Genomic DNA, 19,693 nt, shown 5'->3' with positions numbered 1-19,693 from the left:
TCCCGCTGACAAACGGGCTGTCTACCAAACAACAAGGCCAACCCAAGTCCCGTCGGAAACATAAGAAGGAGCCAGAGGGTGAAAAACCTGTACCTGTAAATGCCTGCACACGCGCAAGGGACGTTCCGATAGTTCGGGCTCAAAACGTCCATTCAGAACCTCCTCAACACTGGCTGACAAAGCTGACTGAGACGGGGTTCGGTTCTGTCTATTCACATTTGGATTGCTCTCCCCAACAGGTCCAGAGTAGAAGAGAAGCGATTTCTCCTACTCTCCCTCCCTCCATCCCTCCCTCTCTCTTTCTCTCTCTCTCTGTCTCACTCTCTCTCACACACACACACAAATACACACGCGCACGCGCGCGCCTGCTGTCGGGCTTTTGAAAAGGATACTGATTTTCTTCTTTAAGGAAAATAATCTAACCCATATCAGGTAAGTGTCCCGAGACCATCAGCCGCGGTGGAGGCTGCGCGCCTCCGTGGTTACCCAATATGGACTTGGAACTTTAAAAGAAAGAAAGGGCCTGCTCTCTCAGGAGGAGTCTTTTCTTTTTCATACGCCGGTTCTGGAACCAGATCTTCACCTGCTGGTCACTCAGGTTTAACCGATCTGAAAGCTCCCTCCTTCTTTGGCGAGTAATGAATTCATTGACCATAAACTCCCCTTCCAGCTCTGCTAGCTGCAGTTTAGAATAGGGCTTCCGCTTTTTCCGGGACCTTGTGTGCATCGGGTACCAGGGAGCACCTAAGAACAGCGGGATGGAAAGAAGATTTTACACACACAGAGAGAGAGAGGAAGCCGGAGAGAGGGAGGGAGGGAGGGAGAGAGCCTGGGAGAGGGGAAATGTTGCAAAACTGAGCATTCTCTCCCTCCTCCCTCTTACCCGCGGTCTTGGAGAATATGAGAGACGCACTTCTCCATGCAAACAGCCGGTGAGATGCTTTCGCCTCGAGAGAAAGTAGGGCGGGGGAAGACCCCCTACATCTGCCTTTTAGATTCCAAGATCTAAGGCTCCCATGACACGCATGCAGACCGGTCATGCAGTAGAGGGTCTCCGAACAGAACCGCCCGGATCTGGGCAGAGGTGGCGGCGGCGGCGGCGGCGGCGGCGGCGGCGGCGGCGGGGGAGAGGGCTAGCATTTCCTCTTACACGCAGAGAGACATGCACACGCCCGCTATCGGAATTTTGGAAAAGGCATGGATTAAAAAGCAGCAGAAAAAGACAAACAACCCCTCTAAAGTGGCCCTTTAAGTTCAGTTAGGGGAAAAGCCCCAGGATCATCAGCTGGAATGAAGGGCATTTAAGCATGGACTGAAGGAGCAGATGGGCTGCTGTGACTTGGAAAGCAAGCCTAGGAGAGGTAGATCTGAAGTTCAGAGACGAAGGATCCTCTACCTGGAGTCCCAAAGCTAGATTCTACAGAGGGAAGGGCCAAAGCGATCCAAAAACACCTCGCAAGGGACGGGACCCCACTGCCCCTTCTTCCGGGAAGCGTTGCCCGCTAGTGAAGCAGGAACGTCAGGGGAAGCTTATAAGAAGGATGAGGCGTGGGGCGGGGGAGAGGCGGCATTTGTCTTGCGCCTTCTCGCGATTCTCTGTGAAAGGGCTAGCGGGGAAAAAGGAACCGGGGCTCCGGGAGCCGGGTCTCGGGGGCAGCTTGGCATCCTCCAGCCTTGCACCTGAGGCGCCCACCCAAGGGTGCAGAGGAGCCCTTGGAAAGACTCGCCGTTGAACTCTGCTCCTCTGCCCTGGCTCGGCAAGGGCTCCTGCAGCCGGTCCGCCGCCGGGTCGCACCCCGAAAGGAGGGCACCCAGCCTCCAGCAGCACCCGCGCCGCAGTTCGTGTCTGTGGCAAGCGCTCTCCGCAGCCGGCGGCCAATAAGCCCTGGAGGCAGTGGGCTGGCTGGGAAGCGGGGCGGGCCGGGCGTGAGGCGGAGAGCGAAAGGCACGGGAATCTCCCTGCCTGCCTGGGCCATCGCGATCTCTTTTATGGGATATTTACATGTTTATAGGCTTTTCTTTTTAAAAGAAGCACCACCTAATAAAGCACGAGGCATTTGAGGGCTACCCCTAGTGGCCTCGGCACAAATAGACATGCTTCAGCCCAGCTGCTAATTCCAGGGCATTTATACCAACCGGCGCGGCTCCCGAGCAGACTTCCCAAGCCAGCGTGCGCGGGAGAGAAGGAGCCGGGGGAGAGGAGGGGAGAGAGGAGGAGAGAGAAAGCCGAGGGGGAGAGAGAAGAGGCATCGCATCGACCCGCTTTTCCTTGCTCTGAGCGATCCGGATCCTGGCCGCAGGTTCTTACCCCCGGTGGAAAGATTGCTTCCTTGGTTGATAGGGGAAACCATTGTGGACGGCTCGCTGGTGGCGCCCTTATTCCCTTCATTGAGTAATGAGGAGCTGGAGTCTGACTCCAAGGACTGGCAAGAAGGGGGGTCGTGGGACACCGCCTCAGTAGCCGGATAGTCAAATTTGCCGAAACTGCCGTTCATTCCATTGGGGATGCCCGCCTCGAGGGGCATCAAGGCATTGTCCCTAACCCGCTCTTCCCTTTTGAGGGGCGCGTTCTCCGAGCACGCTTCCCTATAGTAGCACTTGCTCTCTTCCACTCTAGCTAGGTCGCAGGCTCTGCTGAAGGAAGGGTTAATGGACACGGGGCTGCTGAGGTAGGGCTGGGGGTATCCGTTGCACGGCTCAGAGGATGCCCAGGGCAAAGAACAGACATTGTCCCTTCGTGGGTAGGAGAGAGACGGTAAGCCGGGTAGCTGTCCTCCGGAGGTTCGGAAATTGGGGAAATAGAAGGTGTCTCCCGTGTGGATGTTCACCAGCGGTCCCACAAACCCAGGATTAAGGAGATTATGTTCGCCCATTTCCGCGGGCCTGACCAAGAGCTTCTAGTTTATTGCTATCTGACATTAAACATAGTTAAACCTAAAGGTCCACCCCATTGGTCCGGAGGGGTCACGTGAGCGCCAACTTGCGTTGGAGAAAGGGTGCCACCCACCTTTAGCAATCTGAGACAAAACAAAACATTAAGTTCTGCCTTTCGGTTTTTTATATGCTTTAAAAAAATCATAAAACATTTTATAAAATAAAACAACCGGCTTTAAGCACTGGCCTGAGAAGCCCAAAGTATTGTAAAAAAATATTATATATAAATATATATAGTTTTCCGTTAGGGGGAAAAATGACACCCTTCCCCCAGCTGCGTTCAGGGTCCCTTCAACAGCTGGCAAAATTAAGCCATTTTCTCATTAATTATCTCCTTTATTAACTAAAACAGTTGAAATTTACAATATCTCCCAATAAATTACTATTAGATATTGTGTCATATAAAGTTTACGGGCTCTTTAAGGAGACGGATGAGTCTAACCGCAACAGGCTCGTATTTACAGAAGATACGGGTGGAAGAGTTTTAAAAATTTCTCTAACCCTTCCACCTTTAGCAGGGGGTTGCTTCTCTTTTCCTAACCCCCGCACCTATTTATTTTGTTAAATAAACAAGCGGAGTCTTCGAATTAGAGGGGCATTGAGCTTTTTACCTCGAGGAAAACGCAAATACAGTGTTTGCCAAGTCCCGCTGGCTTTTTAATGAATGACCCTTCTCCCGAAAGGAGAGAGATTAAACAAAGGAAGTGGGGGCACCACCTCCTTCCCGCCTTATCTCACCTGTCTGGCTGGACCTTCAGTTCGCGCTAATTCGTACTTGGACGAACTGGGTCCGTGGGTGGAGAGGGGGAGATCCCCCCAAAGGGCTGGCCGCGGGGAAAGGGCAGCCGCCGCCGGGCGATCTCCACCGAGCTGGACTCTCTTAAAAGGCGATCCGGATTTGGGAAGAATCAAACCTCGGCGCATTAGAGAACAAAGGAGAGCGAGGCTATCTAGTAGGAAAGATTTCTCCCCCGACCCCAGCAAAAAAGAAAAAAAGAAAAAGAAAAAGAGGAGGGCAGAAAGAGAACATTTGAGGAATTTTCTCCGCTAACTTCCAGGACTGCTTGACTCGACGGCAATTTTACCGTATATACTCATGTATACGTAGAAACGGATTTTCAGGAGGGATCATCAATGATATTTTCCCCTCGCACGCACGCACGCACTCACGCGCACGTCCCGCTCCCCCAAGTGAACAAGCCAAAACGGGCAGTGGAAAGGGGTATTTATCTATTTCAAATGCTACTTTGGTGTGCACAAACCCCAGCAGTCTTGAAAGTCCACAGAACGTATTTACGCCAAAGGCTTCCTTTACATTAACGGCTACTCCTCCTTCTCCCGACACGCTCGGTACTTCAGCTCCTCTAGCAATGTAGGAAGGGGGAGAATCACGTGTTAATCAAATAAACACTTTTATTTCCTAGTTCTATTAAAGGGGCAGCTGCCTAATATTCCACATTCCCATGTGCCCCTGAAACACCTTTATCTATGTACACCTACATGCTGTCCTTCGCATACCTTAACGGGCGCGTTCCAGCTCCAGCTAAACACTGTTAATCCGTCATCGTGTAAGGTTAGCCCATTGCTTCACCTTTCCAGGTGCGACAGAACAGTATCTTGTCCTTTGTGATTTAAACGGAGATCATATCACCTAATGCTTTTCCACCATGGATCAGTTTTATAGTCTAGCAAATACGTGCTCTGGACTGCTCCCAAATTTGGATTTTTCATGGTTCTTTGTTTTGATCTATGCTACATTTTCCATAAAGCTTCGTGAGCTTCTCGGGCTTTGTTCTCTCATCCATACTGGACGACTAACTTTAGCTTCCCATACAAGTCAGGAAAAGGTTGCACACACTGCACAATAACATTTGCAGGGAGGAGAGGAGAGGGGGGTAATAACTAGGAATAACGCGGGCTTTCCATCCAAGAGCATCACACACTGTGTCTCTATTAGAGATTCGATCCGCCGACCCCTCCACCCCCTCGGAACAAGCACACAGTCAACCCCGCACGGTAGGGATCACCGGCACTTTTGTCCTGATATAAAATGGGGGGATAATTCTTGCGACTGACCTTCGAGGCTACACACGTTAGACCATATCACTCCCATTGACGTCAATGGGACCCAAGCTGGTTAATCGTGTGCCACATTCTGGTCCGTATAATCAGGGCTGAGGAAAAGATTCACAGATATGTAATGTGAGGTCTCCATCTGATGGTCAGCCCATCCTCATCCTCCTCTCCTCCCCATCGGCTCTCATCACCCTTTGCAATGACCCACAGTAAAATAAAAATGTCCCGGGTTCCTACATAAATATAGTTTAAAAGAGCGAGAAAGAGTGGGGGAAGAAAGGCTTAGACTTTATATTTTTCTCTATCACAAAATTAGATCCCCATTTAAGGTGAAAAATCGGATGGTTATTAAAGAGAGAAAGAGAGAAGAGAAATCCATCCCGCTTATTGTTGCAAAAGAATGTAATTACTTTACTGCAGTCCTTAAAATAAAACATTGTAAAGACGAGCCTAAGACTTCCTCATGAATAATAGATATTACTAAGTGGGGGGGGGGGGGGGGGGGGGGGGGACACACGCGCTTTTGTGGGCGGTGTATCCAGCAGCCACTTTTCCACGGTGGGGGGGGTGTGGGTGGATTTGGAGACTATTTTTCATGCTCGCGGATGTGTTTGTTGGCTTAACCATCCCACCGAAGATGCTCCAAGAAATTAAAAACCCGCAGCCGCACAAGCAGCTGGCGGGAGGAGGGGAAAAAGAAAGGTGCACAGAATGTATTCTCAAGGTAAAGTGCAGATGGAGAACCGTTTCAGAGCCCTCCACCGCGCCTGCGGGAAGGCATTGCCTTGCATTTAAAGACGTGCGGGTATGTCTGCAGCACCAAAGGAACTTGTGCGAATCGGAGCTCCTTTGGAAGGGAGAAAAGAAAAGAAAAGAAAAGAAAAGAAAAGAAAAGAAAAGAAAAGAAAAGCGGGCGGGGGAGGCTCAAAGAGCAAGCCCAATGCAAGCCGAGGCGGCGCTTTAGCCAGTTCAAGGTCACTGTCTAGTGTATTAAATGGGTTCTACATCTTATGCAAATGCCTGCCTTGAAAGCACAGCGGCTCTTGCGCGCGCGCGAGGGAGACCCTCACTGGGGGCGGGGGGGGGGCGTGTGGGGCGACAGCTCGCTCTTACCACCGGACACTTCCCACAGCTTTGCTCAGAGGCATCTTCTGCGATTCTAAGATCTGAAATAAAGCGTGTTAGCATCCCCTTTCTCACAGATCACACCCCCTCTGAGCTCAACTTTTGCACTGGTCTTTCTTTCTTTCTTTCTTTCTTTCTTTCTTTCTTTCTTTCTTTCTTCCTCTACATCGTATGAACTTGCCTCTCTTAAAATAAGAAAATGTCAAATAGTTCCACTGAAAAATGGATTCCACACCAAAGTATTAAAGTATAATGTTAAAACACATTTAGAAAAATCTGTCAATTTGCTGCAAGAAAACACAATTGGTCTTAACCTTCTGGTGGAAAATTCCTTTCCACAACATAAAAAGGAAAGTGCATTCTATTTCCCGCCTCCCTTTTAGCACCCAGTTGACCTAGTCTCTCAAATTCTCTTTTGTAAGTATGTTGCCAGGCCACAAAAAAAAAAAAAAAAAAAATAAAAAAAAAAAAAAAAAAAAAAAGGAGAAAACTAAACAAAAAATCTAAGTCTGCCTTCCCAACTGAATAGCTCGATTACCAAAAAATATTTTTAAAAAAGCCTTAGACCTTCTACTGCCATTGCATATATTTTACTTCCCCTGTGGAAAGTTTTTGCTTGAGGTTAAAAGGCTATCTTCATTAAAAGTGGTCCTTGGGCTGGCAGTGACTATGAAAGGCTGAGGAAATTGTCCTGCTTGAACTACATGTATGTGGAAGCAGGATAAGGCATACTGAAAACTTCTTCTGAAAGACGGAGGGAGGAGAAAGATAAAAGGGGAAATAAAAGAATGAAACTTATAATGCCGGAGCAAGGTAGAGAATGGAAATCCCCTTGAAAGCATCTCTGCTAGTGTAGCAGGAGTAATTTGTGTTGTTTCTTAGCATTAAATCCATGGGGTTTGATATACTGAGACAGATGCCATGTTGCGAGATTCTCCCTGTGTGCACTTAAGAGTTAAATGCTTATGATGTAGCGACATTTTCCCCAACACTGCCAGCAGAGGCTATCATTCTCCTGTTGGATTTATGTAAACTGATGGCTGCATCTTCAGAGAACCAGAGATGCAAGACTCAGAAAATGCCTAAATCATTGGGATGTGGGGTGTTGTTTGCTTGTTTAGGTACAAGCACAATATTCTGTCTTATTATGCAATGTGCTTTTGTTGGGAGGGGGGATCCATTTCATCTTAAACACATGGGAATAAACCTAATTGATTTCAATGGGACGTACTTCCAAGCCAAATGCTTTGGCCTCAATGTTCATAAGATCCCTCAAACTCACAAATGGAATTATCTACAAAGAAACCATCCCTCCGTCCATCTGACCCTCCTAGATCTACCATTTCAAATCTGAAAGTGCTCCTTCCTGACCCTTACGAGATATTTTCACTGTAGAACCTGTAACATCTTGACTCCTGTAGGAACACATTTCAAGTAAAAACTTTTAACCATAAAGATGTCCTTTCTTTGTACATTTGAATGGTTTATACCATTTCAGGGTGGTATCTGTGTACCCCTACCTCATATTGCAAGTTACTAAGAAAATAATTCAAAGGATGGACTTTATTCACCCCACCCCCCAAGGTCGGTTGTTGGTCAAGAATGCAGCAATTTAGCAAACAAAGCTCCAGTCCTTTACCCACTTCTTGTTATGTGTCATCAGATCCTCCAACTTATGGTGGCCCTATGAATGAATGAATGAATGAATGAATGAATGAATGAACGAATATTTACTCACTTACCTGGGAGTATGTCCCACTGACTTCAATAGGCCTTACTTCTGAGTAGACATGCATAGGTTCTCAAAGTTACTGCAGCATGCAACTTGGTGCTATAAGGTCAGCTTTCTCCTCCTTGCATGCAAATAAGGATTTCACGAACTTAAAAAAAAAAAAATCTTCAAGTGTAAGTGATACATAACTAGGAAATGGTGGAAAGGGTGCCTCTTACTATAAAGGGCCACAGTTAAGATGTGATTCAAAGCACTTGATACAAAGAGAAGAAAAGGCCAAACCTGGGAAGCTTCCTTTTCATGCTTTTATTGTCGGCCATTAGGGCGCCTGTCTAGACTTGAAATGACACCTTGTTTATCTGTAAACAGAAGCAGGGTACCCTTGACAAAAAGCCACTCCTGAGTGGCTGCTAAGAGCTTAAGGCTCTACCCTTATTGATTATTATGCACAAAGCTTGTGATGTCAAGGTCAAATAGGCATAGTCACGGTCAAGGCTAGCTCTGAAGCGAGTCACAGTGCGCTCGCCCAGCACCAGCCCACCAGAGGGGCACAGTCCTTCCGCAGCACAATGGAGGATGTCCACTGCCATGCAGTGTGACTCCCCTTCCGAGGGACTGCCTCTGGGGATGAGGACGAAGGGTCAAGAATATCAAGGCCACCTTCTCTGCTTGAAACCCACTGGGGGTTCCATGGCCAAAAGGTTGAACATTCTGGTGGAAGTGTGTCCATTACTGTACAGGTAGATAGGGGTAGGCAGGCTGGCCAAATGTTTGGGTGATGCTCGTACTGCTTGCTTTTTCTGAAATGTTTCCTCCGCTGCTTGTCCCAACCCCACCTTACTTCTTCCCAACAAATTCTGTCTCCCTAGAAATCCTGAAGACTAAGGAGACATGAGTGCTTCTTTTATGATCACAGGGACTTGTTAAAGTTTAAAAGAGGAAGAAGAACAAGAGGAAGTAAACTTTATATAGCCATGAGAAACAGGTGATGGAAATGGCCCTGTGAGTGTATCATAAGCAACACATGCATCCTTTGGACTGCAGTCTATTTTTTTATAAGAGGGGAAGAACAGGGAAGAATACCCATTACTTTCCTAAAAAGCAAAGTAATGGATATTACAGAGTTTCTTCATAGGTGTAACAGTAGCTCACCTGTTCTACTGAAATAAGCATCTAACCTGCCTACATACAACTATTTTTGGACTGTAATCCTAAGAAGCCACATGAATTCTGGTAAAATTCCAATCAAGAGAGAGTTGGGTGTCATCTTCAAGGCCAACCGGTACACTGGGATGCAAGCCTTCTGCAGAACAGAGATCTCCCACCAGGAGATGTTTACAAAAGGCCACTTGACTTGGGGTGTATATGAAACATGATCATGGATTTTATTATTGTTGTTGTTTCTTCTTTTCTTTCTTTCACAGCATATTAAAAAAGCCAAGAAAGAGCAGTAGTCACATCCCCTTTTAATGCAGAGCACAAAGGAATATCATTGAAAGGACTTACTTCTTATGTTTGATTTTTTTGTGGGGCGGGTGAATGAAAGTTCAATAAATATAGGGTGATAGTGATACAGCGGTGCATGGAGAAGTTGTATAGTAATATATGGATGGTCAGGTTCTCATCAAGGGAATATTATTGAATGGTGTGAAAGATGCCAAGAGTCCTCTTCCAGCCATAATATTTCAAGTTATTATTCCATAGATCAATGAAGTCGCTTCACAAATAGCTGGGTTGAGACAACTGAGTGGGGTACGATGAAAAAAGATGTTACTCTCTCCAGCCATGCAGGGGCTGGGCCTGGGCCTCGTAATGCTTCTCTGTGGTTTTTTCAACATAGTCCAAAGAAAGTTTCCTACGAAGATATGAGGATGACCTAGATCTGTGATCCTTCTAGGTCAACATACTTACTTAGAGAGAAATCAATAGATGTTTATTCAAAGTTAAAGGGCACCATGCATAGACTACAGTTGCAATTCTGTGCATACTGAACTCACTTGGACTGGCTTCCAAGTGAACAGGCTTAGAATTGTGTCATGTATTCAGTTAATGGGGCAAAAAGCTCCCCGTTAAGAATTAAAATCCCATTAACTTGAAATGAATCTAGGTCCTAACTTCATTTGGATTGTAAACAGTTTTCAAAATGGGGCAAAACCAGTTCTAGCAGAAAGATGAACACTGTCCCCCTATATCTGTCTAGTCAAAAGCAAGCTCCATTAATTTCCATAGGGATTACAGGCAGGCAGATCGGTACAGAAGGGTAATTTCAATCAGCTTCAATCCAAGAAATTCAGCATTGCTGTAGGCAGATCTTAGCGTTCTTGCCTAATTTGTAATTTCTCCTGATTTTCCCATTACCTTCGGAAGGCCTTTGTCTAAGAAAAAGCCATTGAACTAGAACTTCCTCTTAGCAATCCTTTACACACTTACCTGAGAATAAGCCCCCATTGAACATGGCTGGCTTATTTCTGAGGAGACATATAGGATTTTGAACTATTAAGCATCACATTCAACTTCTATCATGCATATTTTGCATGTTTTAAATTCGACCTTCTCCATCAGTTTCGTGATGGTAAAATTATTTCTTTTGTGTCTGATATTGTTCTCTAATAAGGTAGTATTTTCTTTCAGAGAGAAGAGGAGGGGGAAGAGGGAACTCTTCTGCTGGAAATAACGAGCAGTTATTAGGTAAAATCCAACACAAGTCCGACTAAAATGAATGGGACTTAAGGTATACTAACTTAAATTTCAGTCATTTTTTTGGATCTACACAAAATGGAATTTATGCTGGATTTTACTCCTTTCATGCAATCTTGTTAAATTGGAATCTTTGGATGTAAGAAGACCTGCACCAGTTGTCCCCAGACTTTTCTGACCTGCCGCCCCTTTCGTCTTGGGCAACAGCCCTACAGTCTCCAGACCTCTTTCCTTGTATTACGTTGATTGCTCTACTGCAAATTTAAAACAACCAATTACTGCCCCTTGGATCTTTCCACTGCCCCCACCCACACTTGGAATCACTGATCTACACTTTGACCAGGAGAGGCCAAACATGTGGATTTATGTCAACATTAGTGGACTTATGACAAAGGATTCTGTATTAAGTTGCTTTACTTCTCATTCTGAACATTCTGCATTGTCTTCCTTGGGGTAGTCCTCCCAAAAAAGTGTTCTTAGGCTTAATCTTAACCACATCCATCATAAGCATAGTTCATTGAAGTCCGGGGGTTTACTTTCAAATCACCAAGCTTGGGATGTTTTTTTGCCCTATCAGCTTGTACAGAATCATCTGAACTTTGCCCAGTAGCAGATCTGATTACTGAAGCTAAGGAATGCTAAACCACACCTATAACAATTAGTGGGACTCATTTGCCAATAGTGGGCATGATCCACCAAAGTTAGGCACAGAACTGCTAAGTCCCATAAAATTTCAATGACGATTCTCTCTCACTGAAATAAAAAACCCCCATTTTTAATCAAACTGTTTAATATAGAAGCTTTGGTGAGGGAGGTGACGAACTGTTGGAAACTGAAAATTATAATTCCAGTATCCACCCCTAACTCTATGAAGAGACCCTTCTATATGACTCCTTTGTCAATGCCGAAGGTTTATAATCCACTAAACTGAGCCAGACAAGACTAAATGCCATTTGAAGAGTGTCCTGACTTTCTATCTTAATCAAAACTGAGTTGAGCAGAATGGTATCTTTAGGTCTCCCAGACTCAGTATGAAAACCTGCCCAGAGATATTTCCAGATTTTAAAATCACCTTTGTCAAACCTGAAATCCCAATGGAGATGAGTTAGGAAACTTGAACTGATTTTTTCATATCATCTGCCTGATTTAAAAAATAAAGAAATACCAAGCCCAGATGAATATTTGTAGCTTCTATATTTGAAAAGGAAAGGTGTGTCCACTAAAATTCTCTTCAAAGCCTTGATTTTATGCTATCAATAGGGACGTAGGTGATTTGCCAGGCCTTCAATACAATACACCAAGAATACAAAACCGCATGCTCTGTCTCAGAAATCTAGATCTTCACAGTTAGTTAACTAATAAATACTTAATTATGGGCCTAGTTGTACTGGATTTTGTGGAAGAAAAGGGGAGAGTGAAAATGTCACCCTTGTTTTCCCTTGGTTACTTTTAGAAAAAAAATCCAATAAAATTATAATCCATATTCCCTGAATATATGGAATGCTTTCATAAAGGTTATATCACTGGTGGCCATCAGTGATGTTGCACAATAGCAAAGAAGTGCATTTATCGGGAGTGCAAACTATTCGATTAGGCACTTGCAATGCTTCTAGTCTGTGATTGCTTCCTTGGGAATGAACGACATTGGTATTCATCAGGTTTTCTTCAGAAGGAAATAGATATAAGACTGGAGTGCAACAAGCCATATTTATTAATGGATATCCAAGTTTAAAACAAACAAGAAGATGGAAGTTATGAGTAGCATACGCGAGCAATTCTATTTCGAGGACACCCTGTTGAACTGAAGTACCATTCATTTCAATGGGCCTCCACTAAGTAGGTCTAACATCTGATATTGCCCAACATGCTCAAATAGCAGCTTGTTGTTTGGAATTGTGTAGCTTCCCTGACAGGCTCTCCTTTGTCTTACATAAGGTGGGTCACAATTAGGCAAATTTGCACCCCCAGGTTTTAAAGGCAATGAGAAGAATGCACAATCCTTACTGGATTGTGGCCAGCAAGGAAACTGATAGAACTACTTTTCCCTACTTGGCACCCTGTAGTTCAACACATCTGAGGGGGGCCCGGTTAGAAAGGATGCTGCAGGCAGATGGAACCCTTAAAAAGCATCTCAAGATACATAAACACAAGATGCCTCCAGTTCCCTATTTCCCCCTCACCTGCACTTTCCTAGAGATGACTGGATGTTCTCAGGAGAGCTTGTGCGGGGCATGGGGGATAAGCCCGTCAGTGGTCAGTGCAGACAAAACCCACATTGGCTGAGCCTACCCCGCTTTCAGAGTATTTGCGGCTGATGATATGCTTAACCAATTGGAGCAGAACTAAGGAAGACTAGTCTTGTCTGTGGAAAGAATACTGCTGAAACGGAAGTTGAGGGGCCTTATCAAGAGCACACTCTCAGGCATGTCTCCCTAGGCGCAAGTCCCACTGAGTGTATAGGGCTCCCAACAGGGGTCAAAAACTCCCTGATCAGGGTGCTTCTCTTTTTGCCTGGGTTCAATTCATTTGCAGGTTTGCACTAACCAGAAGGGGCGGTAGATTTTAGGATCAGGACCGTTACAGCCTGATCTACCCTTGGTCCCCCCCCCCCCCGGAAAGCTCCACTGAGTTTTGTGGGACTCATTCCCACCCAAAAATTGAGTCGATGGCAGTCCCTGGGGCTCCACAATGCTTCTTCTTCATCTGGAAGCAAGTCTCCCCAAATTAAATCACTCTTACTGTACAAAAGGCCTGCACCCAAGCTTACAGTCCTAAAGTCATGTGAGCTGAACCCATGCGAGTAAAAACCGTACTCTCCAAAACACGGATTTCTGGGGCAGGACAAGGACCAGCAGTTTGCAGGTCCTTCAGCAAATGATTTACCATGAAGAGAGGCCTCTAAATGCCAGCCTTGCCCACTCCAGCACCTTGCCACAAGGTGCCACCTTCCTCCAGTTCCAGCCTTTCCGTGTATATATGTGCACGCATGTATATGTAGCTATACATCAAGCCTTCCACCCTTGAATAGCCCACTAAAGCCTCCAACAGGGCCTGCACTGTAGGCAATACTACCTAGGAACACTGCTCAAACACCCAGGTAACCTCGGTTTCAGTCTTGCTTTCTACAGCAGCAGTGGGCTAGGGATGGTCTTCCTCCTTTCTCTTCTCTGTCGCTAGATACGTGACTGCCTATGTACGGGGCCAGTGAGGATCCTTGTATGGGATCCAGCCATTAAAGAAGCAGGTTGGGTGGGAACTGATCAGCTTTGCACTGCAATGCTTGGCAAAGGTTTCCTTCCGGGGTAGTCCCATAAACCCCAGCGAAATTACTCCAGAGGAAGTAATTTAACAAGGGAAGCTCTCGCAATCTATTTTTGATACGTCAAAATGGACTGCGGGTCAATCTGCATAAGGCCAAGCTTCCTTGAAGCTCTCCTGGGGCCTCCTAAAGGGGGAAAGCTCTTTGTGCCACCCCAGTACCCAGACAGATGTAACTTCACTGAGGCATACACTTCTCCAAGGTAGAAAAACGGGGCAGGGGTGAAAGAAAGAGAGAGAGAGAGATTTATTTTTAAGAAATGTATTCTGCATTCAGTACATATCATTTGGACACCACATTATATACATATACAAGACATTAAAAAAGTGGATCGTTTTAACATGGATAAAGAACACTGACTGCTCTTTACGAAGAGACTGGTATAGAAAACAGAGCAATGTCGCACACTTTCCATACTGACGATGGAGAATAAACATTCCGCTTTGATAGTGAAAACACACGCAAATAAGAATAATTATTATTATAACTCAACCCAAGTGAGAACATATTCCAGAAAAAAAATGGAAATCATAATTAAGGGCATGACCAGCCAGTGCTGACTGCCATTTCCACTCCATTTAGGTCAACGGGGAAAGCAAGCACATGCTTTGACTTCCCTCTATCAAAAACAAATGGACTTGGAAATGTCTGTCTTTGGTTGGATCGTGTCCTAGGAATTACATAATTATTCATTTTGAAGGCAGAAGTGACAAGAAACGATTGATGTGTGTCTTAGTAAGACAGATTAAAATCAGAAAAAACATCAGCAACAACACCACAATCAGACTAGCAGCCTTAATTCTCATTCTTTTTCTTTTAAGTCCACCAAAGGAACAAAAAAAATTTAGGATCTCTTTATTGGAACTGCTGTGAATACGTTGTTCATTTATATATATATTTATTATATCATATATACAATATATATGATATCATCTCTCTCTCTTAAAAACTTTATTGGAACTGCTGTGAATATGTTTTTCATTATATATATAATATCATATATATAATATATATGATACCATATCTCTCTCTCTTAAAAAACAAAGCTCAGAGACAGAAACAGTGAAAGAAATGGGACATTTTTGATCTGTGGCACAGGGAGAGTGCTGGACTATACTACAGAGCTACAAAATTACATTTGGACTCTCAAGAGAGACATGTCTGTGTGGTTTGGGTGTTTCCCCCTCCCCTCTCGCCTCCTCTCTTTCCCCCCACCCTGGTTAGATGTGCACACTTAAAACCAGACCAAAATGGATGTTTAAGAAGGGCAACCGGATTCACAGTTAAAAGACGGCAATACAGGGGACAGAACAAACCAAAGATGGCGGTCTAATTCCCCACGCCTCCTTGGTGTTTTTAAATAACCAAATCAATTCAAGAGCTCGAATGCGTGTTTTATTTATACAAATTTACCAGATAAATATTTGTGTGTTTCTCTCCCCCTTGGTTATCATCATCATCATCATCATCAACATCATCATTATCCTTATTTTGTCCCCACCCCCAAGAATTTCTTTGTCAGGTAGCATGCAGGTGAGGTGTCTTAGATTTACTAACAACCTTTTTCTCCTTCACCCTGCGATTCTGAAACCAGATCGTGACCTGGCGCTCGGAAAGATTAGTGGTCGCCGAAATCCTTCTTCGCTTCTCTTTGGTAATGAATTTGCTGGCGGCGTATTCTTTTTCTAATTCTTTCAGCTGGATTTTCGTGTAAGGGACTCTTTTCTTTCGGCCCCTACGGTAGCTGCTCACTTCTGGCTGGAGAGGTACCACATCTGCAAAGATGAGGAGAACGGGAGAGGAGAGGGCGAGAGGAAGCGAGAGGGAGAGAGCGCAGAACAGGGAGAAGGGGGTGAAAGAGAAAAAGATAGGGGGTCTATTACATTAAACAGCATCTTGCAACTAGCTGGACAAAGTCTCTTCCAGGCGTTAGGGAGAGGACAGAAAGGCAAATAAAGAAGGGGAGCGCATGGGTCGCCGGAGCAGGGGAGGGAAGAGGTGCATACGGGAGAAGAGGGGGAGAGCAAGAGGCGGAGGAGCAAGAGAGAGCGAGGAGTGAGGGCGAAAAGCAGGCAGAAGCCGCAGCTGGGACACTGGGGGCGGCGGCTGAGCAAGGTATTAAATGAATATATTAGCACGGGGGTAAGTGCTGCTATTCCAGGCGATGTTTGCCCAAGACTGTTACCGAGAAGGAGCACCGAGTCACGGAGAAGGCAAATGGCAAGCGCAGCAGCTCCCTGTGAGCGCCAAGATTGGCAAAAATGGGGGGGACAGAGCCTACCCGTCCGCTCTTCACCCCGCCCCCCCCCGCCGAGTGTTTTCTGCCACTTTGGCTAGAGAGGTTTCGCCAGCCTGCCTCGGCGACCTCTTTAATGACGCTTGTTGCTTGAGGGGTCGGCATCCTAGACCGCAGCTCTTCGGAAAAGCGGCCGGGTTGCGGGGGGTGCCCGCGCCTAAAAGGGTGCCGGGGCAGGCGGCCCGCACCCCTTGGTCTATGCGACACAAGGAGCATCGGTAAGGCTGGGGGAGTTCGGACCTCGCGGTCCGCATCCTTTGTCGCTCCGTTCCAAAAAAGGGCCCTCGCTTCTGCGAATTTCCTGAAGGTAACCAAGCACACCGTCCAGAACGCACCGGAGAATCAATGCATTCTCATCATGCTTAATGCATTCAGTCTTTTCCTTAATAGCCCCTGACGCTAAGTCTACCCACTGCTCATTCTTCATGATTAACAGCAATCAGTCGCGCATCACCCCCCCCCCCCAATCCATTTCCCCATGGCTCTTTGAGCGCAAGATGCAGGCTAGCCACACGGCAAGAAACCAGAGGCGCTTGTGAACGCCAAGAGGATCCTGAAATGAAACGTAGGGAGAGGGTCCCGGCCGAAGGAAAGTGAACATCCCTGCCCCAGTACAGGTTGGCGAAGAAACACCCTCAGCGGCTGCTTCAGAAGAGCCGCTTCCTCGGTGCTTTCTCTGCTCTCTCGGATTCTCAAAGGGTATCGATGCATATTTTTCCCTAGAGATTTTAATTAAGGCCTAAAGGCAGAGCCAATGACAATATTATGGCATTGCGCGCAGACACACCAGCGTTTTTGAACTGGGGGGTACTTCCATAAGCTGCCGAGGCTATACGAAATGGAGTAAGAATAAAGGGAAATGTGTGTACAAGCCGCGCACGGGCGGGAGTGGGGGGATGTCTTCTGTTAAGTCCTCCACCTTACTTCAAGAACGACCACAACTCATGGAGCGGACTCTCCAGCTTCGACTACCTTTCCCCCAGGTAGCAATAGAGATGGAGAAAGCTGCTTTCTCATCCTGCTAGATCTCCCGCTAGCAAAGCCAAGGACCTCCCCCCCGCCCACCCTTCCCGGGCTTCCCTCGAGGGACTCTCGGCCGCTCGCTCCGGCTTTTTCACTCTCCCATCGACGTTTACAAGCGCAAACACGGATGCGTATGGCTGACATACAGTAGCGTCTGGATATAGGCCTCCTCTTGCCCGGCTCACGAAACTCTCATTCCTTCTCCTAGAAGGAGGGAATGCCCATCATGCAACGCTCCGCGCAGGCATTGTCGGCAAGCCCAGTCCTATCTGATGGGGCATCCCCTCTCCAGTATTCCCTAGATAAATGCGTGTCTCCCATCTTATTTATTCCTCCCACCCCCCTCCCGCCCTACTTGATGTTAATCTCGTCTCGCCCATCAATCCCTTCGGATCATTAAGGGGCCTGCATATTGACTGCAAGGTGGGGACCCCGCGACCAAATCTGACGCTCGTTGCTCTTTCATCTCTCTCCCCTCTCCCCAAGTGGGAAGGCAGGAAAGATAAGCCCGAAGCACTCCAGCTTTCAGGGTTACTCGCCGACTGTCAGTCATTCCAGATTTCTAACCAGAGGCAAAAGCATCGCCCTATTTCTCATTCTCGCCCTATTTCTCACTCCTCTTACAAGATTCATTTGTACGATTCATGTCACTTGACAGCTACTTCTGTAATTGCAATATGATTTACAGAACCTTTCCGAAAAGCTCAGCCTTTCAGAGAGGGAGGGGGAAGGAGAGAGGGAGGGAAGGAGAGAAAAAGGTACTAGGTGTTCCTAGATGATTCAGATTTTTTTAATCAAAGCAAAAGATAGAGATCCAGCTAAGTAAGCCAACGCAGGGAGAGAAGGAGGCCACACACACAGAAAGAGCCACTACCAAACTGGCTGTGTAAGCACCTTGGAGCTCCAAGGTATGTAGCTGGGTTTGCAGCCCGGTTGCTTTGTTTCCCCTTCTTCCCCGTACGTGCCCATGCAAGCGTTCCAAAGCCAATTTTACCTGGGCGGTTAGGTTATAGCATATGCACGAGATCATGCCGGAGCAGAAAGAGCAGAAGTCGAATCTGGAGCACCCTACCTGGGAAAGGTGATTTCCAGAGATGGGTAGACTGTGACTGCTCTTTCGAGCAATAGACCTGCCCGTCCCAGCCATTGGAAAGAGCCCAGTGCTGGTATCCTTCCATGGGAAGCAGCGCGTCGTGTCTGGGCTCCGGGTGGCCGCTGATACCTGGAACTACTGATACGTCCAAATAACCAGGGACCGCCTGGTAGGAGCTGGCAAAGCTCGGGTAAAAAGCAAATTCTTTGGCCCTTGAGGATAGTTCTTCGCTGGGGAGGGAGCCGCTGGGCTCGGGGTATTTTTCAGCTGGGTGGTAAGAACAAGGCTTCTGTTGTAAGTTTACGTTGTGGGAATGGGACAATCGGCATCCGTAGTAGCTGCCTCCAAAGGGATAGCCATAGCCCAAGGTGGCGTTCGAAGAGGCCGGTGGCGCCGGGCACTGCCTGGAGGCATCTGGAGCAGGTATATCCGTATAGACAGAACCCTGGTGAGTCCCAATGGTGCTGGAATGACGACCCAGTACCGGGTGCGTGATTAAATCCCTGCAGTGGCTCGCTGGGCAGTTCCCACTTAGCCCTTCCATGGCTGGGATTTTATTCTGGTTATTTTCATTCGGGTTCTCCTCATACACGTACATGAAGGTATCCGCCCAGCGTGGATGCAAGATCAGTGAAGTCGTCATATCATGGTCTGCCTGAGCTTTTTAAAACTCGACTTCCCAAAGAGAGACACCTAATTTCCCCAACATATTGTTTACGCAGGAGCATGCGCAGAGGCAGCGGGATGGGTCCGGTTCATTAAGAAATCCGCCGGGCCACGTGACCTGTAAATAGGGCTCCTTGCAGTTAGCATGGGCACGTGATCCGCCTCCAGTCCTATCACCTTGTCTCTCTTGGCTTTGGGAAGAGAACGGCGAGCTCCCATTGGCTCCCTACCCACGACAGAAACAGAAATTCTTAAAGGCAATGGGAGACACCCATTGATTGTAAAGCGCGTGAGGAAATAAGGGGAATGGGGGTGTTCAACATTTGGCCGACAATAAAGTGCTTTGAGATTTGTCGTACCAGAGTTCTAGAGCCTTGAAAAATGCTCAGTATTAAATATAAAACTAATGATCGGAATAATTTCATTGATAATGCCAATATTTTTTTTAAATCCCTTTCGCTAGATAGTATTGATCAGGAGTTTCTTTCCTGAGATATCAGTGAACGGCTGCGAAATAGCTGTATTTGGGGGGCTGAAAACCGAATAATTGTAATAATGAGGGGACCGATATAAAGGAAGGTAGTAGGTAGGCGCCAACCCTTGTGCTAACGACAAATTTGACAGTCCGACATGGAAGACGAAAATGCGCCGACTTTAGAAGACTTGCAGAGACCCGGAAAATGCACTGGACCGCCTTGGGGGCGCCGGGGGGGGGGGGCGGGTGGTCTTTTC

The 19,693-nt window shown here is 46.6% G+C and overlaps 2 protein-coding genes across 2 annotated transcripts; both read right to left on the bottom strand.

The window, feature by feature from the left end:
- Window positions 1-505: 505 nt before the first annotated feature.
- Window positions 506-2,873, bottom strand: HOXC12 (homeobox C12). Its single transcript, XM_044443297.1, has 2 exons — window positions 2,309-2,873; window positions 506-744 (listed from the first exon to the last, which is right to left on the bottom strand). The coding sequence occupies exons 1-2, from the start codon at window positions 2,871-2,873 to the stop codon at window positions 506-508; spliced, it is 804 nt and encodes a 267-aa protein (XP_044299232.1).
- A 12,528-nt stretch (window positions 2,874-15,401) lies between these two features.
- On the bottom strand, window positions 15,402-18,938 carry HOXC13 (homeobox C13). Its single transcript, XM_044443242.1, has 2 exons — window positions 18,275-18,938; window positions 15,402-15,658 (listed from the first exon to the last, which is right to left on the bottom strand). Exons 1-2 carry the CDS (start codon window positions 18,936-18,938, stop codon window positions 15,402-15,404), a joined length of 921 nt encoding a protein of 306 aa, XP_044299177.1.
- Window positions 18,939-19,693: the final 755 nt, after the last annotated feature.

This window comes from Varanus komodoensis, unplaced genomic scaffold (genome assembly GCF_004798865.1).
Source record: "Varanus komodoensis strain SLA01 unplaced genomic scaffold, ASM479886v1 scaffold41, whole genome shotgun sequence".
Lineage (NCBI taxonomy): Eukaryota > Metazoa > Chordata > Lepidosauria > Squamata > Varanidae > Varanus > Varanus komodoensis.
This window is presented reverse-complemented; position numbering and strand designations above follow the sequence as displayed.